This window comes from Leptonychotes weddellii, chromosome 1 (assembly GCF_054177405.1).
Source record: "Leptonychotes weddellii isolate Sample4059 chromosome 1, ASM5417740v2, whole genome shotgun sequence".
Taxonomy (NCBI): domain Eukaryota; kingdom Metazoa; phylum Chordata; class Mammalia; order Carnivora; family Phocidae; genus Leptonychotes; species Leptonychotes weddellii.
In genome coordinates this window covers 2,561,174-2,577,612 of record NC_138369.1, presented here as the reverse complement: position 1 = coordinate 2,577,612, position 16,439 = coordinate 2,561,174, and the positions used below count along the sequence as shown (strand labels likewise).

At 54.9% G+C, this 16,439-nt stretch overlaps 2 protein-coding genes across 12 annotated transcripts in view; one reads left to right on the top strand and one right to left on the bottom strand.

Moving 5' to 3' along the window:
* Positions 1-3,278: 3,278 nt before the first annotated feature.
* STAP2 (signal transducing adaptor family member 2) lies at positions 3,279-12,157 on the top strand. 10 transcript variants are annotated; one of them, XR_014139648.1, is made up of 14 exons: positions 3,284-3,628; positions 5,859-5,930; positions 6,029-6,151; positions 7,856-7,912; positions 8,357-8,457; positions 8,646-8,780; positions 9,812-9,881; positions 9,973-10,075; positions 10,199-10,273; positions 11,249-11,404; positions 11,491-11,568; positions 11,651-11,725; positions 11,853-11,910; positions 11,998-12,157. XR_014139648.1 is itself a non-coding variant. In XM_081801392.1 (14 exons), exons 1-13 carry the CDS (start codon positions 3,527-3,529, stop codon positions 11,858-11,860), a joined length of 1,155 nt encoding a protein of 384 aa, XP_081657518.1. In that variant the 5' UTR covers positions 3,284-3,526; the 3' UTR covers positions 11,861-11,906; positions 11,998-12,157. The 10 variants fall into 10 exon arrangements, 9 of the variants coding, with proteins under 9 accessions (XP_081657676.1, XP_081657438.1, XP_030875627.2 ...); XM_081801392.1 differs by having other exon boundaries at positions 11,853-11,906; XM_081801550.1 differs by lacking the exon at positions 11,491-11,568 and having other exon boundaries at positions 3,279-3,628; positions 11,853-11,906.
* Positions 12,158-12,371: 214 nt separating this feature from the next.
* The window catches only part of FSD1 (fibronectin type III and SPRY domain containing 1), a 10,467-nt gene continuing 6,399 nt past the window's right edge, over positions 12,372-16,439 (bottom strand). For both annotated transcript variants that reach the window (XM_081800866.1, XM_081800894.1), the window contains exons 8-13: positions 15,702-15,800; positions 14,778-14,937; positions 14,345-14,424; positions 12,978-13,229; positions 12,782-12,870; positions 12,372-12,677 (exon numbers count right to left, since the gene is read on the bottom strand). In XM_081800866.1, the coding sequence (XP_081656992.1) occupies positions 12,567-12,677; positions 12,782-12,870; positions 12,978-13,229; positions 14,345-14,424; positions 14,778-14,937; positions 15,702-15,800 (791 nt within the window). In that variant the 3' untranslated portion in view covers positions 12,372-12,566. The remainder of the gene's footprint in view (positions 12,678-12,781; positions 12,871-12,977; positions 13,230-14,344; positions 14,425-14,777; positions 14,938-15,701; positions 15,801-16,439) is intronic.

The following is a 16,439-nucleotide window of genomic DNA, read 5'->3' as shown; positions in this document are numbered from 1 at the left end:
CTGGGTGGCTCAGTTGGTTAAGCGACTGCCTTCGGCTCAGGTCATGATCCTGGAGTCCCTGGATCGAGTCCCGCATCGGGCTCCCTGCTCAGCGGGGAGCCTGCTTCTCCCTCTGACCCTCCCCCCTCTCATGTACTCGCTCTCTCTCATTCTCTCTCTCTCAAATAAATAAATAAATAAATCTTTAAAAAAAAAAAAAGAAAGAAAGAAATTATCCTGGATTATCTGGATGAACCCAATGTCATCACAGGGTTTCCAAAAAGCAGAAGTGAGAAATGACAGTGGAAGAAATTGAGAGTGATATGATGTAAGGATTGTACCTGCATTGCTGGATTTGTAGATGGGGAAAGGGGACCATGAGACAAGGAATGCAAGAAGCTTCTAGAATCTGGAAAAGGTAGGGAAATGGATTCATCTTTTGAGCCTCCAGAAAGGAAGGTAGCCTTGCCAACACCTTGATTTCAGCTTTGTGAAATCCACGTAGGACTTGTACAGAGCTGCAGGGTAACACATCTGTGTTGTTTTAAGCCTCTACATTTACGATAATTTGTCAGAGCTGTCCCAGAAAACTAACACACAAACTAAGGAAGAAAGGTTGAAAGAACATTTCAATTGATGCAGGAAAAGCATTTGACAAAGTTCAACACTCACGCATGATACAAACTCTCCGCAAACTAGAAACGGACAGAAACCACCTCCACGTGCTGAAGAACATCTGCAAATCTTCAGTTAACATTTTACTTAATGATGAAAGACTAAATATTTTCCCCATAACAGAGGGAACAGGGCACCCATATCCAACACAGTCCTGGAAATTCTAGCCAGTGCAACAAGGCAAGAAAAGGAAATGAAAGGCATACAAATTGGAAAGGAAGAAATAAAACTAGCCCCATTTACAGCTGACATGATGGTCTTCATGAAAAATGCCAAGAAATGTACAGGAATACATCGTGCTCATGTGTTTCACTTTATTGCACTTCACTAATATTTCATTTTTTTAATAAAAGGTTTGTGGCAACTCAGCATCAAGCAGCACCGTTTTTCTAACAGCATTTGCTCATTTCATGTCTGTGTCACATTTTGGTAATTCTCATACCATTCCAATCTTTTCCATTATTATTATATACTTATGGTGGCTCATGGGAAGAGGGCAAAATATTAACAGTACCAGGAGTTTGGAAGGAGTTGGTTCATAGATGAGGTTGAGAGAGACAAGTAAAGACTCTAAGTAAAGATTCTTAACCATAGAGCACACACTGATGGTTACCAGAGGGATGGGAGAAGTAGGTGATGGGGATTAAGGAGGGCACTTGTCATGATGAGCATTGGGTGATGTATGGAAGTGTTGAATCACAATATTGTACACCTAAAACTAATATAATGTGTATGTTAACTAACTGGGATTTAAATAAAACTTTAAAGATTTTTTTAAAGTACAATCTATTCCTCCAAGGTGGGGCTCAAACTCATGACCCCAAGATCAAGAATCGCATCCCCTAACGACTGAGCCAGCCAGGTACCCCTTAAGTAAAAACACCTGGCTGGTTCAGTCAGTGGAGCGTGTGACTCTTGATCCCAGGGTTGTAGGTTTGAGCCCCACATTGGATGTAGAGATTACTTAAAAATTAAAAAAAAATTAGAAATCTATGCCTAAAAAAAAATAAATGCACATCTGTGTGCTAGCAGTGAAATCTGGAATGAAAAATACAATGCTGGGGTGCCTGGGGTGGCTCAGTTGGTTAAGTGTCTGCCTTCGGGGGGCGCCTGGGTGGCTCAGTCAGTAAGCGGCTGCCTTCGGCTCAGGTCATGATCCCAGGGTCCTGGGATCGAGCCCCGCGTTGGGCTCCCTGCTCCGTGGGAAGCCTGCTTCTCCCTCTCCCACTCTCCCTGCTTGTGTTCCCTCTCTCGCTGTGTATCTCTCTGTCAAGTAAATAAAATCTTTTAAAAATAATAATAATCTTAAAAAAAAAAAGTGTCTGGGGGTGCCTGGGTGGCTCAGATGGTTAGGCGTCTGCCTTCGGCTCAGGTCATGATCCCAGGGTCCTGGGATCGAGCCCCGCATCGAGCTCCCTGCTTGGCGGGGAGCCTGCTTCTCCCTCTCCCTCTACTGTTCCCCCTGCTTGTGCTCTCTCACTCTCTCTATCAAATAAATCAATAAAATCTTTAAAAAAAAAAAAAGTGTCTGCCTTTGGCTCAGGTCATGATCCCCGGGGTCCTGGGATCAAACTCCACATTGGGCTCTCTACTCTGTAGGGAGCCTGCTTCTTCCTCTCCATCTGCCTGCCGCTCCGCCTGCTTGTGCTCTCTCCCTCTCTCCCTCTCTCTTTCTCTGTCAAATAAATAAATACAATCTTATAAAAAAAAAGAAAAATACAATGCTGTTTATAACTGTTCAAAAAAAGAAATGCTTAGATGTAAGTCTACCAAAACAGGTACAGGACTTGTATGAGAAAACTATACCTTGCTGATGAACAAAATCAAAGATTTATTTCTTTTAAGATATTATTTATTTATTTGACAGAGAGAGAGAGAGCTAGAGAGGGAACACAAGCAGAGAGAGTGGGAGAGGGAAAAGCAGGCTTCCCACCGAGCAGGGAGTCCCATGCGGGGCTCAATCCCAGGACCCTGGGATCATGACCTGAGCCGAAGGCAGACGCTTAACCACTGAGCCACCCAGGCACCCAAAATCAAAGATTTAAATAAGTGAAGATATAGACCATGTCCATGGATAAGACTCAACATCATAGGGGCGGGGCAGTGGAGCTCATGACTCTTGATCTTAGGGTTTGGTTTTTTTTTAAAGATTTTATTTATTTATTCATGAGAGACAGAGAGAGAGAGGCAGAGGGAGAAGCAGGCTCCCAAGGAGCAGGAAGCCCGATGCGGAACTCGATCCCAGGACCCTGAGATCATGACCTGAGCCGAAGGCAGACGCTTAACCATCTGAGCCACCCAGGCGCCCGATTTAAGTCCAAGTCCCACATTGGGTGTAGAGATTACTTAAAAATAAAATCTAAAAAAAATAAAAGACAACATAGTAAAAATGTCAGGTGTTCCTCAATTGATATGCAGGTGCAATTCCTATCAAAATCCCAGCAAGATTTTTTGGTAGGTTTAGGCAAGGTTGGCCTAAAGTGCAGGCAGCCTAAAGGGCACTCAGACCTTCCTGCTATGTTCCTGCCCTGTCCTCTCTGACACATTCTTTGCCGCCCTGACACTTTGCTCCTCCTTATCGCACACCCAGGCCTTTGCTTAGACAGGTCCCTCCTCGTGAACCCTCTGCCCAGTCTCTGTGCTGTACTGAAAGCCTCCCAGTGGCCCCCTCCTCCATAACTCCTGCAGGCCTCCCAGACCTCCTGGGGAGACCAGAGAGGCTGGGATTTCCCCTAGGACAAGCTGGACCCAGCACCCGCCCATTGCTGGCAGGGGAGGGAGCTGGGGAGCTGACAGAAGAGGAAATTCCCCTGAACCTGTTTCTCTGCTTCCTGGCTCAGCTGGGGCACCCACTGGAAGGAGAGGCCAGGCCATGGCCTCAGCTCTAAGCCCACTCCGGGTCCCCAAACACAAGGGTGCTCTACCCTCACACTACTATGAGAGCTTTCTGGAGAAGAAGGGACCCCACGACCAGGTAAGGCGGGGCAGGGAGCTGGCACAGCTGGGCTCCTAGGTGGCTGGCGGCCCTTCTCTGAGCCTAGAACTCTGCATCTGGCCGAGGGGGTGGGGTGGGTACTGGGTACTAGACGGAGCGGGGCGAATGCTGGGGGCTGGAAAAGGTTCTGTCCACCACCAGGCTGATTTATCTCTTTCTCTTTGCCTCTCCCTGCCTGTCTCCATGTATCTCCCTCTTGGTCTCTCTGTCTCTTGGATACAGGGAGGATCAGGGACTTCCACCAGGAAATGGGAAGGCTTCTGACTCCCATACCCCACCCCCAGCCCCTAAGTAACCATGAACCTCAGCTGCAGGGGTCAAGGCTAGGACAGGTGGCATGTGGGGACACTGAAAGCTGAGGGGGCCACATACGGCAGGACCAAATACTCCTTCCCCGGAAGCCCCATCTCTCCCTCCCCACTGCTCATGCTCATCTCCTGCTACAACCCCAAACACCCACCCACTGCTATCCGGGCCCACCCCCAGAGCCACCAGAAGGAACCCCCAGTTCCCTCCTCCCTGCCTTGTGCCTCCAAGTGCCCACATCCTCCCCAGCCTAGACAGCATTGAGACCACAGGGCCTCAGAAAGGCCTGGCCCCAGAGTGCGAGACCCAGGTTCACATCCCTGCTCCATGCCTTCCTGACTCCCAGGCCTTGGACAAGTGACTCTCTGTCTTTGTGCCTCAGTTTTCTCTAGTACAAAATGGGTACACGAGGGCCCTAGTCATGGTTACAGGAGAGGGGTAGCCCTCAGTGGTCTGTGGACCCGACTCCGCAAGCGCTGGTGCTTTACTGGTATTCACACCCCCAATTCTCACAACATCCTCCGAGGTAGGTACATCTCTATGGCCATTTTATAGGTGGGGAAACTGAGGCACAGAGCACTTAACTATCTTGTGCAATGGTGTATAGTGGGTCCATGAGGAAGCAGGTCTGACCATGCTGAGTTTAATCACTTATTACTCTGTTCCCCGTGCCTGGAACATAGTAGGTCCTCAGTAAATGTTAAATGTGTCTATATATCTACGGACAGATGGTGGGTGGGTGGATATGTGGATGAACAGATGGATGGATAGATGGATAGGGAGGCAGATGGATGGAACGATAGGTGGATTGATGAATGGATGCTAGCTGTCAATATGAGAGCTATCCTTATTATCATTATGGACTAATTAAAGTACCTCCTCCTTCAGGAAGTCTTCCCAGATTCCCACTTGGAGGGCCTTTCCCGTCCTCTGTATCTCAAGGTTCAGGGTCTGTCCCTCCCGGGGTACTAATTTCTCTTCCCTGGAGGATTTTGGTATCTATGCTTTCTCTTTCTTTTTAAGGTTTTATTTATTTGAGAGATAGCATAAGTCGGGGTGGGGGGGGCAGGGGCAGAGGGAGAGAGAGAATCCTCAAGCAGACTCCCCACTGAGCACAGAGCCCTAAGCAGGGCCCAATCTCGGGACCCCGAGCTCATGACCTGAGCCAAAACCAAGAGTCGGACGCTTCACCAACTGAGCCACCCAGGCACCCCAGATTTTAGTATCTATGCTTTCTATATTCTTCTGGAAGATGATCTATTTCGAAACAGAAGCCAAATCCCATTTATTATTTTGCCTGTAACACAACTGGGTGCAGAGTAGGTGTTCGGGGAATATTTGCTGGAAAAAACCCTAGAATCTTACGGTCGTAGCTGTATCAGTCCCTTAGACCTCCAAGAAATTTTAGGACATTTGCAATTCAGAATCCTGGGGAGACATCCTGAATCTCCTGTACTTCTAGAGTCCAGAACCTTGTAAAATTAGGAGATCCCAATAAATATTTATGGGGTGGATATGGAGAAGGGGGATATATGTATGTGTGGATGAGTAAGTAGATGGGTGGGTGGGTAGGTGGATGGTTAGTTCAACTTTCTCCTAGAGCTCCTACCTCTGTACACTGGGGGGCTGCTCTGGATCTCCCATCCCTTCAAAATTCTCTTTGGTCCTTTCTCAAAGAATAACAGATCCCGAGGGGCTGGGCCATGGATGGAGAGGGCCTCCCAGAGAAGGAAACATTTGTACAAAGACCCAAAGCAGGTGATGAAGGAAACCGTGTGAAGATCTGGGGAAAGAGTATCCAGGCAGAGAGAACAGCCAGTGCAAAGGTCCTGAGAAAGGAGTGGTGTCATGGAGGTACCCAGATTTGCCTTCTCACCTTCTGCTCTCTATCTTTGGTCCTCAGGATTACAAGAAGTTCTGGGCAGGCCTCCAGGGTTGCACTCTTTATTTCTATAATAGCAATCGGGACTCCCAGGTAAGGATGGGCATGAGGGCTCATGGTGGGTGTGGCCAAGCCGAAGGGCCTGAGGAGCCGCAAGCCTGGTGCTCAGACTCCTGCTTCTGGATCCCCAGCACGTGGAGAAGTTAGGCCTAGAAGCATTTGTGAGGCTCACCGATGGGGCGCCCTGGGGAAGCTCAAGAGACCCTGACATCTATTTCAGCCTGGTCCTCTGGAACCAAGAGATCAAGTTCAAGGTAGGCCCGTCCCTCCCTGTCACACTCACACACTAGCATGGAGTCCCACGGGGTCTACCACTGGGTTAGTGACCCGGGGCAACTCACTTTTCTATGCCTTGGTTTCTACAACTGCAAAACGTGTAGTATAATACGTGTAGTCATAACAAGATGTGAGCCCCGCAGATCATCACGGCCCACATGCAATCTTTCAGCCAACGTTACTGAGCACCTACCATGTGCCTGACACTCTCCTAGTCCCACAGCCGTGAACAAGACAATTAAAAATCCCCACCCTTGGGCGCCTGGGTGGCTCAGTTGGTTAAGCGACTGCCTTCGGCTCAGGTCATGATCCTGGAGTCCCGGGATCGAGTCCCGCATGGGGCTCCCTGCTTGGCAGGGAGTCTGCTTCGTCCTCTGACCCTATCGCCTCTCATGTGTTCTCTCTCTCTCATTCTCTCTCTCTCTCAAATAAATAAATAAAATCTTTAAAAAAAAAAAATCCCCACCCTTGTGGAGTTTAGAGTCTAGTGGGAAGACACACAATAAACAATATAAATGGGTGAAATGTCTGGAGTGTCAGGTGGCGGGAGATGTTAGGGAAAGGACAGAGGGGGGTTGGGGTGCAGTGTTACACAGGGTGACCAGGGAAGGCCTTACTGAGGACCCGAAGGAGGAAAGGGAGCCAGCAACGTGGATAGCTGTGAAATGGCTCTTTAGCTGAGGCCTGGCATGTTGGAGGAGCACAGAGGAGGCCCAGGTGGCTGGAGCAGAGTGAGGTGTGGGGGAGGGAGGGGGGCGGAGAGCGGAGGGCAGGGAGAGGAGGGGGGCCCCTGTGTGGGCCCTGGGGAGGACTTGAGCTTTTACTCCAAAGGAGGCGGGAGTCCTGGGAGGGTTTAGAGATACATGGGAGATACATGATCTGATTTAGGTTGTTTTATTTTACTTACTTATTTATTTTTAAGATTTTATTTATTCATTTGAGAGAGAGGGCGTACAAGAGGGGGTGGGGGCTGGGGCAGAGAGGGAGAAGCAGGGAGCCTGATGGGGCGCTGCATCTCAGGGGATCCTGACCTGAGCCAAAGGACTTTCAAAACAACACAAACCGGGGCGCCTGGGTGGCTCAGTCGTTAAGCGTCTGCCTTTGGCTCAGGTCATGATCCCAGGGTCCTGGGATCGAGCCCCGCGTCGGGCTCCCTGCTCCGCGGGAAGCCTGCTTCTCCCTCTCCCACTCCCCCTGTTGTGTTCCTGCTCTCGCTGTCTCTCTCTCTGTCAAATAAATAAATCTTAAAAAAACAAAACAAAACAAAACAAAAACACAAACCAGGGGCGCCTGGGTGGCTCAGTCGGTTAGGCATCTGCCTTTGGCTCAGGTCATGATCCCAGGGTCCTGGGACGGAGCTCTGGGTTGGGCTCCCTGCTCAGCGGGGAGTCTGCTTCTCCCTCTGCCCCTCCCCCTGCTCGTGCTCTCTCGCTCACTCTCTCTCTCAAAATAAGATCTTAAAAAAAAAGTTGTAGAATAAATAAAAGAGACAAATAAATTAATGTTGATTCAGTGACATTACAGGATAGCATCCCACATTACTAAGGACTTAAGTTCAGACGTCCTAAATTAACACGTCCTTACTCATTTAACCTTGAAAACTACTAGTATTCCTCATCCCCATTTCACAGATGAATGGGCCGAGGCTCATCGACATGGACTCTTTCTCTTTCCCTCCCCAGGTAGAGAGCCTGGAGTCTCGGGAGATGTGGAAAGGCTTCATCCTGACGGTGGTCGAGGTAAGAGCGGTCGCCTGCTCAGAACCCTCTTTCCTCTTTCCATCCTACATCCATCAAACCAGCCTCCTCTCACACGGCGGCCGTGAGCCAGGTGGAGCCCACAGACGTAAAATATGTAAAAGTTACCTGCCCTTATTTAAAAGCCTGGAGTTTTTGTCAACATTCCTGATTTCTCTTTTAGTCATTTGTCCTCTGCCTGGCCCCTGCAGGCCGCTGGGTTTGAGACCCTACATTTATTCTAGCATCTGATCTGTCCTCCCCATCAGCGAAGTGACTTCACGTCCCCTCCAAAGCCTCTTTGCCCCTGCCCTGGGTGGCTGCAGAACCCGGGTTCCCATCCTGGCTCGGCCCGCACCCCGGTCTCAGGGTGCCCGTCGGTGACACGGGCACAAGCCGCTCGTGCCCTAACGGCCGGGCGTCCTCGGGTGCCCCATCGCCCCTCAGCTGCGTGTCCCGTCGAACCTGACCCTGCTGCCGGGACACCTGTATATGATGGCCGAGGCCCTGGCCAAAGAGGAGGCGCGCCGCGCGTTCGAGGTGCCCTCGTGAGTGCCCCGCCGGGCCAAGCGGCCCCGGGACGGCGGCGGACGGAGGCGCGGGGCTGGGGACTGGGGGGAGGCCAGCCGGGTGTGCGCGGCCGGGTCCAGGTGCTGGGGGGCGGGGCTTCGCGGGAGGGCGGGGCTGGGATCCAGGGGCGGGGTCTGCCCTGAGTGAGGGACGCGGCCCGCCCCAGTTGCTTCCTGGAGGTGAGCCGGCTGGAGGCGCAGCTACTCCTGGAGCGCTATCCCGATTGCGGAAACCTGCTGCTGCGACCCAGCGGGAACGGCGGGGACGACGTGTCGATCACCACGCGCCAGACGCTCAATGGGTGCGCCTGCGCGGCGCCGGGGCCGGGGAGGGAGGAGGAGCGAGCGTGAGGGCGGAGTCAGAGCTGGGACGGGGGTAGGCCCTAGGGGCGGGGCCAGAGCTCCCGGGGCACGTGTCCTGAGGTTGGCCCCGCCCCGGGATGGGTGGGTAGTGTCAATGCCTGGGGGCGGGGCTAGAGGCCAGGAAGGGCGGTGGATCCCCTTGGGGGAGGAGTTAGATCCTGGAGCCGGGACGGGACTCTGTAGGCGAGGTCAGACCTTTGGATTAGGATCGGCTCTTCGGGGCGGAGTCGGAGCTGGGTCTGGGCATCTGGAGCAGGGAAGAGGTCAAATCCAGGGGTGGTAACCAGTCCCTTGGGCGGAGTCAGGACCCTGTGGGTGGAGTCATGGCCCGGCCCTCCCTGTGGCGGTTGAATCAGGCTTTGGAGGTGGAACCACTCTGGGGGCGGATCAGAGCCTGACATTAAAGCTTCCTTTGGGATAGGGGCGCCTGGGTGGCTCAGCCGTTAAGCGTCTGCCTTCGGCTCAGGTCATGATCCCAGAGTCCTGGGATCGAGCCCCGCATTAGGGCTCCCTGCTCTGCGGGAAGCCTGCTTCTCCCTCTCCCACTCCCTCTGCTTGTGTTCCCTCTCTCGCTGTGTCTCTCTCTGTCAAATAAATAAAATCTTAAAAAAAAAAAAAAAGGTTCCTTTGGGATAGTCTGGTGAGGGGTCGGGCCAGTTGAAGGTGGAGTCAGAACCCCGGGGGCGGCCCAGTAGGGAGGCAGAGCCCAGTAGGGAGGCGGGGCCCCTTGGGTGGAGCCATCAGGGCATGGTCCTCCCTGGGGGCAGGGGCAGGACCAGCGGCATGGTCTTCCTGGAGGGTGCAGTCAGTTGAGGGCCTGGTTCTCCGCATAGAGCCACGCCAGGACCGGGCGTGGTCAGTGTGCAGGGGAGCAAGAAGAGTTTAGGCCCCCCGTGGGGGCGGAGTCAGGACAAGGGGCGGGGTTCTCCCCGGTCTGAGCCGGTCCACCCACTCACCACTGTCTGTGCAGGAAGTCGGTGGTCCGGCATTACAAGGTGAAGCGTGAGGGCCCCAAGTATGTGATCGACGTGGAGGAGCCGGTGAGCGTTGGTCCGGGGTCCCGGGGTGCGTAGTGGTGGGGTCTGCGCCCCTTCCGCAACAGCTTTAACTGCGACCCCTATCCGTCTCCAGTTCTCCTGTGCCTCACTCGACGCGGTGATCAACTATTTCGTGTCACACACCAATAACGCGCTGGTGCCCTTCCTGCTGGACGAACACTACGAGAAGGTTCTAGGTGGGTGCGGTCTCAGGGAACTCGGGGGACCCAGTACGTGCCTCTCCGGCTCCTGCCCCCACGGGCCACCCCTGGGTCGATGCCCAGCCGCCGCACCTCCTCTAGGACGGATCTCTGTTCTAGGCCACGTGGAGGCGGATAAAGAGAACGGCGAGAGTGTGTGGGTGGCGCGCTCGACCCCCGCGGCGCCCCGCGCAGGTGATGCCCCCGCCCTGCGGGCACCGCTGGGCCACAGTGGGGAGAGACCTGGGACCCACACGGCACCGCCCGTGTCCAATCTTGCACCCAGAGTTGCAACGACCCAGAAATTACCTAGACCCTGCCCTCCGGGTTGTGGAGCCTGATACACTCCCAGCCCTGTGCGGTTGAACCTGGGGATGGAGGCAGAGGTGCCTAGACGGGCAGAGAAAGAGGGCAGAATAGGAGGAAGGCTTCCCGGAGGAGGGGGTGTTGCTTAAGGTCTCAAAGGATTTCAGTAGGTAGAGATGGGCTTCACCTGGAGCAAGAAACTACCCAGAGTATCCCCGGTGGCTGTTGAGGTGGGAGGTGGTCCCGTTTATGGAGCAGGGAGAAGGGGCTGGAAAGGTCTGTGGGGTAAGCAGCCTGGTCCTCCTGGGACTGGGCAGATGTGGGGGGACCCTTGTGCACGCTGGGCATGTATGTACACACACACACACTGCACACTCACGAACACGAACTGCGTCCGTCTGCATAATCAGAAGCTCATTTGTAGACACCAAATGGCCGAGGGCTCCACACATGCATGAGTACCAGTGTCCCACAGTTCCAGTCCTGTGTCGCACACATACACACACCTAAGCCACAACCAGGCACGCACACACAAATGCTCACCGCGAGCGCAAATTCAGACATTTCTAGGTACACGGGTGTGCACCCTGATGGAGACGAACACCTGAGCACATACTTTAGTATCCACGCAGTGTCCTGCACGTACACACGTTTAGGGGCGTGTGTACAAACGCTTTACATATATTCAACTATGCAGATTCACTCAGTGTACATGTTTATACTACACAGGGACACGCACACGCACAGGGTCACATGCCTGAATCCTGGCATGAGTACATGCATCTTCATTCGGAGGCCAACAGACCCACGCGAAGGTGTCCCTGCACCACATGGGCCCAGACAGGAACTGCCGTTTCCCACCAGGGCCTGCACCTGCCTCCGATGGCCCCAAGCAGCTGCCTCCCGTGCCCATCACACCTGTGGCAAGCCAGGGCAGGTCACCCCCACTCCTGAACCAGGAGGAGAACTATGTGATCCCCACTGGAGATGACCCAGCTGCCAACTACGTGAACGGGGATGGTAGGTGGGGAGGGAGCCAAGGAGAGATGGGGACGGGGGAGGGGGCTCAAAGCCGGATGTGACACACCACACCGTTGTCCATACAGTGCCTTCCCCCAGTCGGCCGGTCCCAAAGCCCAGGAAGTTGGCAAAGGCGCTCAAGCCACCCGTTGCCCCCAAGCCAGGTAGGGGTCCCTCCTCCCCGGCCCTTCCCTCATCCAGCCCAGAGCCAGCCTCAGCCTTCACCTCATCATCTGCCTTCTCCAGAGCCCAAAGGCCTCAGCGGCGGCCTGGCCAAGAAGCTAGCAGTCGGCTCAGTGCAGACTCTCTTCCCCACAACAGGTGAGGCGTGTGGGGGTTGATGCAGGGTGGGCCTCCCAGGCAGGTGGCCTGCGCAGTCACACGGGACCCCCCACTCCGAAGCTCCCCATGCTCGGTCTAACGCTGAGCCGTCTTGAAATTCCTCCAGGCTTTTGAGTACATTTTCACCTTTCACGGGGCCCTGCAGATTTTGCAGCACGTCGTGGGTGGGTGTGGGGTTGGGGGGACAGCATGGACTGGGGATCCCTGGTGCAGCGGAGGCCTCGGTCACATCCGCCCCCCCCCCCCTCAAGGGTTGGCAGATTTGACGGCGGAGCTGGAAGAGAAACTGCAGCGGAGGCGGGCTATGGAGCACTCTGCTGGACACGCTGGGGATCAATGAGCCGGGCTCAGGCTTCCGAAGTCAGCCGGGCCGACCGCTCCTCCCAGAATAAAAGTTCCAGTGATCCCAGGGCCGATGTGTCCGGCCTGGCTTGGGGCGGGGGTGGGGGGATGGGGGGGCTGTGAGCGTCTGTCAGATGCTGCCCACAGCAGGCCCCACTTGCTTAGCAAAACCTGCCACCTGGCCCTACAAGAAAGGCCCATTTTACAGCCAGGAAAGCTGAGGTCCAGAGAGGTTTGGGGCACACTCCGTGCCAGCCAGCCCCAAAGAACCATCAGCACGGCCTGGCCAGTGATTGACTTTTATTAGGAGGTGAGGTGGGGACGAGGGCCCGCCCTGGTGCCCGCTCCCCATTGGTGACCCCCCCAATCAGGAGTTAAGGCTCCAAGCAGCAAAGTGAGAAGAAGGTGTCGGCTGAAACAACCAAGGCCTGGGGGGGGCTCCCCAAACTCAGCCGGGCCGGGCGGGCGGTCCAGTGGCCTAGGTGAGGCTGGTGTTGGAGCTGCTGGTGGCACTGCCCCGCTTCTGCAAGCAGCGCACAGAGCTGGGGACCTGCAGGCCTGTCATCACCTGGAAGCTGCCGCACCACACCTGGGGACCGGGGACCGGTGACCGGTGAGGGGAGCGGGCGGGCTCAGGAGCAGAGCCAGCCCCCGGCCCCACCCATCCCCTCCCAGCCGCGGAAGGGTTCTCACTGTGAAAGCAGGCAGCACGGGCTGTGTGAACTTGGCCTTGAACGTGTGCACCAGCTGTTTGGTACGGGCGTTGTAGAAGGACAGCAGGCCTGGGGTGGAGGCAGAGCGGGGGGGGGGGGGGAGCGATGAGAGGGGCCTGCAGCAGAGAGTGGGCGGGGAGAGGGGGCTCGCGAGGCCGACCGGGGCTCGGGGTCACCTTGGTGGAAGTCGCAGTGCACACCCAGGCAGTCGGGCACGGGGGGTTCCAGCACCTTGGCCTTGTTGGCGTGCTTGGCAGTGAAGCTGACCTGCAGCCAGTTGTTGACGTGCAGGCACCAGGACGCGGCCGTCTTGCCCAGCTGCTCGAAGCGGCCCAGGCTGCGGTATGCCACCCCCACGCCGAACGCCTTGCTGTCCGGCTCGTAGCGCACCTCCCAGTAATGTTCCCCACCGTCGATCAGCGTGTCCCCTGCGGGGGGGGGGGCAGCGGGGGCCAGGTGGAATCGGGCCCCAGATGCCCTTCCACAAAGGGGTGGTCACCCCGGTACTCCCCAGACCCCAGCTCTTCCCTCCAGATACTCCTCAGTTCCCAGCTATTCCTCCCAGGTAGTCCCCAGGCTGCATCCACTTCCTCTAGATACTCAGAAAGCCCAGATACTCTCCAAGCCTCAACTAATCCTTTCAGATTCTCTGCAGGTCCAAGCTACTCCTTCCAGATGCTTCCAGCCCTTAGAAACTTCCTCCAGATACTCCTCAGTCCTCAGTTCTTCCCAGAGACTACGTAATCCCCAAACCCTTGCTCCTGGCTGACTCCACATATTCCCACAGGCCTCAAGTCCTACTGGAGTGCAGACACTCCCTGGCATTCTGGGACTCTTTCCTATCGCTTTGTGAATCTAGATTCTACCCAGACCCCAGCTCCTGGTGGAGGCCAACTTCTGGGCCTCAGCTCTTCCTGGATCTCAGCTAATCCCCAAGTGCACACTCTCCCAGGTTCAGATTCAGATTCTTGCCAGCTCACCTCCTCCCTGCTCCAGCGACTCCTGAGCTTCAGCTTCTCTACGTGCTCCTGCCCCTCCCCCCTCCCAACTCCTGTCCATCTACCATCTCAGCTCCTCCACAGATACAGGGCTCACCCCCACGCATGTCTCTTCTCCGGGCCTGCTCCTCCCCGACCTCAGCTACTCTCCTGACCACAACTAGGCGAGGTCTCAGCCACCCTGCAGACCAGCCCCCCTCCACCCCTTCCCCTGCTTCTTACCCTAACCCCAACTCTAGCCAAGACCGGCAACCGTTCTTTCCAGCTACTTTGCAAATCCCAGGCACTCCACAAACCGCAGGACACCCTGCCCTTGGCTGATCTCTAGGCCAGAGCTTCTGTAAGCTCTGCCCCCCACCCCCAGGAAGCCCACCCCCCCAATCCTCCCACTCCTCCAGCGCCACAGCAACACATTATTAGACCTATTCCCAGAAAGCTTGGTTGGTGGCTGCCTCAGTTTCCCCAGCTGAAGTTCTCTCCGCCCCCCCCCATCAGGGCCCCGCCCAGAGTGTCCCCTCTGCCCTCCTGTCTTCGCTCCTCCTTACCCAACACCGTGTAGGACTCAGCCGTGAAGCGGTCCCGACCCCCACGACCCGAGGGCATCCTCTTGGGGGATGGCACACCTCTGTGAGGGGCGGGGAGGGGAAGGCTCAGTTCGGCCCTCACTGTCCCCAGAGGAGGGTTTTCCTGGCCCACCCAGCCACCATGGTCTTCTCATCAGTCCACCACAGGACTTGGTTCTTTTTGTGTGCTGGGCCCCGCATATCAGAACATGCCCCTGCCCTTCCTCATGTGGAAAACTATTCACCCAGTCAAAACCCAGGGGAAAACCTCTTCTCCCTTCATTTCCTCTTTGCACTCCTCCAGCTCCATGTCCCTCCTTCCACCCCAGCTTTGACCACGCAGGACTCTGGGTGTCCCTGTCCAGCTTGATCTCCTCCATCAGACACTCAGGGAAGGGCACGGGGGACAGGCTACCTCGCTGGGGAGTTGACGGGAGACGCGGTCCGCCCCTTGCCGTCTTTCTCTCGAGCCTTGATGTCCTGCACCTTCCCGCCCATGGCGTCCCACTCCACGGAGAGGTCATCCACCCGCAAGTTCTGGTGAGATGTGGACGCATCCAGGCGGAACATGAACGCTGGGGCCGGGCAGACGAGGGAGTCACAGAGATGGGGAAACCCGGAGAGACACAGAGAGAGACAGAGAGACAGACAGTGACCAAGACACACCGTGACAGGGACAGAGAACAGAAAAAGACAACGGCGACTGAGACAGAGAGAGAGACTGACGGATGGACTCAGGGGCAGACAGCTACAGAGAGGACAGGCAGCAAGACACCAAGACAGACAGACGGGGAAGCGCGGAAGGGGCAGAGCGTGCAGCTGGGGGAGTGAAGGCCGAGGGCTTGTTGCCTAAAGGTCCTGTAGGTCGTGAGGCATTTTCAAAGCCCCTTGTGCTGGGGATTAATGGCAGGAAAGGGGCTGGGCTATGGCACCATAGTTAAGCTAGACTGCAGAAGGACTTCCTACAAGGGCATGCAAAGGTGTTGCTGTAGGAGAGTAAGATCGGTCTTCACGACTGATACCCCATCCCTCACTCTAAAAGCCCTTATCTTTTTTTTTAGAAGAGAGAGTAAGTGTGTGTGTTTGTGAGAGAGAGAGGGAAAGAGTATAAAAACCATCCAGGTAAAATGGGATCAACTGCAAAAGCAAAAAACAATAGCAGGTTTATATTAGACACTTGGGCTGAGGAATCTACTGTGGACTAAGCTCTGAGCTTCCTGGCAACCAGAGCAAAAAGGGTCACAGAACCCTGATATAGAAGATTATCATTACACACCAGTACCTGGGGCCCCAGGGTGAGGGGTTATGAAGTCACAGGCAGGGTGGGGGGGGCAGTCACCTGGTGTCTCCAGGGTCACTGACTCGGAGAACTCGCCTGCGACCGCCTTATTACAGGCCTTCACACGAAAATTCATGTATTTCATGTCAAACTTGAGACCTAGGAGCAACAGAGGGATCTCAACATTGTGTACACTTTGAGCAACTGGTTATAGGTCCCTGTGTCCCAGGGCAATCCCACCATTCCTCGTTCTAAGGAGCACCTTGCAAACGACATCTTATCCCTGAGAAACCACCCTGACCCTCATTCACCAGAAGGACTATGTGTAACTTGGCTCCGCCTCCAACCCAGACTAGCCAATCAGGATGCTTTAGGAAGTAGTAACAGCAGGTTCAGGAATAGCACATGACCCAAACTGGCCAATAAGAATCTTCCCTGGGACATTGGGCTGGTATTCTAGGGAGCAGAGTCACTGTCTTCTCTGGGTTGGCCAACTAGGAGGAAGCTCCTCCTGGGAAAAAAAAATTTTTTTTTAAAGATTTTATTTATTTATTTGACAGAGAGAGACACAGCGAGAGAGGGAACACAAGCAGGGGGAGGGGGAGAGGGAGAAGCAGGCTTCCTGCAGAGCAGGAAGCCCGATGTGGGGCTTCATCCCAGGACCCTGGGATCATGACCTGAGCCGAAGGCAGATGCTTAACGACTGAGCCACCCAGGCGCCCCTCCTCTTGGGAAAATTTATCAGTGCATTTGGCAAGCCTCCTTCAGAATGCAGCCCCCAGATACAACAAACGCAGG

What these genes read in the sequence shown, in the direction of transcription:
- STAP2 (XM_006748705.3), top strand. Translation starts at nt 3,527, where the DNA reads ATGGCCTCAGCTCTAAGCCCACTCCGGGTCCCCAAACACAAGGGTGCT. An exon ending in CAACTACGTGAACGGGGATG is followed by an intron (nt 11,405 to 11,490) that starts GTAGGTGGGGAG and finishes TTGTCCATACAG; the next exon opens with TGCCTTCCCCCAGTCGGCCG. An exon ending in ACCCGTTGCCCCCAAGCCAG is followed by an intron (nt 11,569 to 11,650) that starts GTAGGGGTCCCT and finishes TGCCTTCTCCAG; the next exon opens with AGCCCAAAGGCCTCAGCGGC.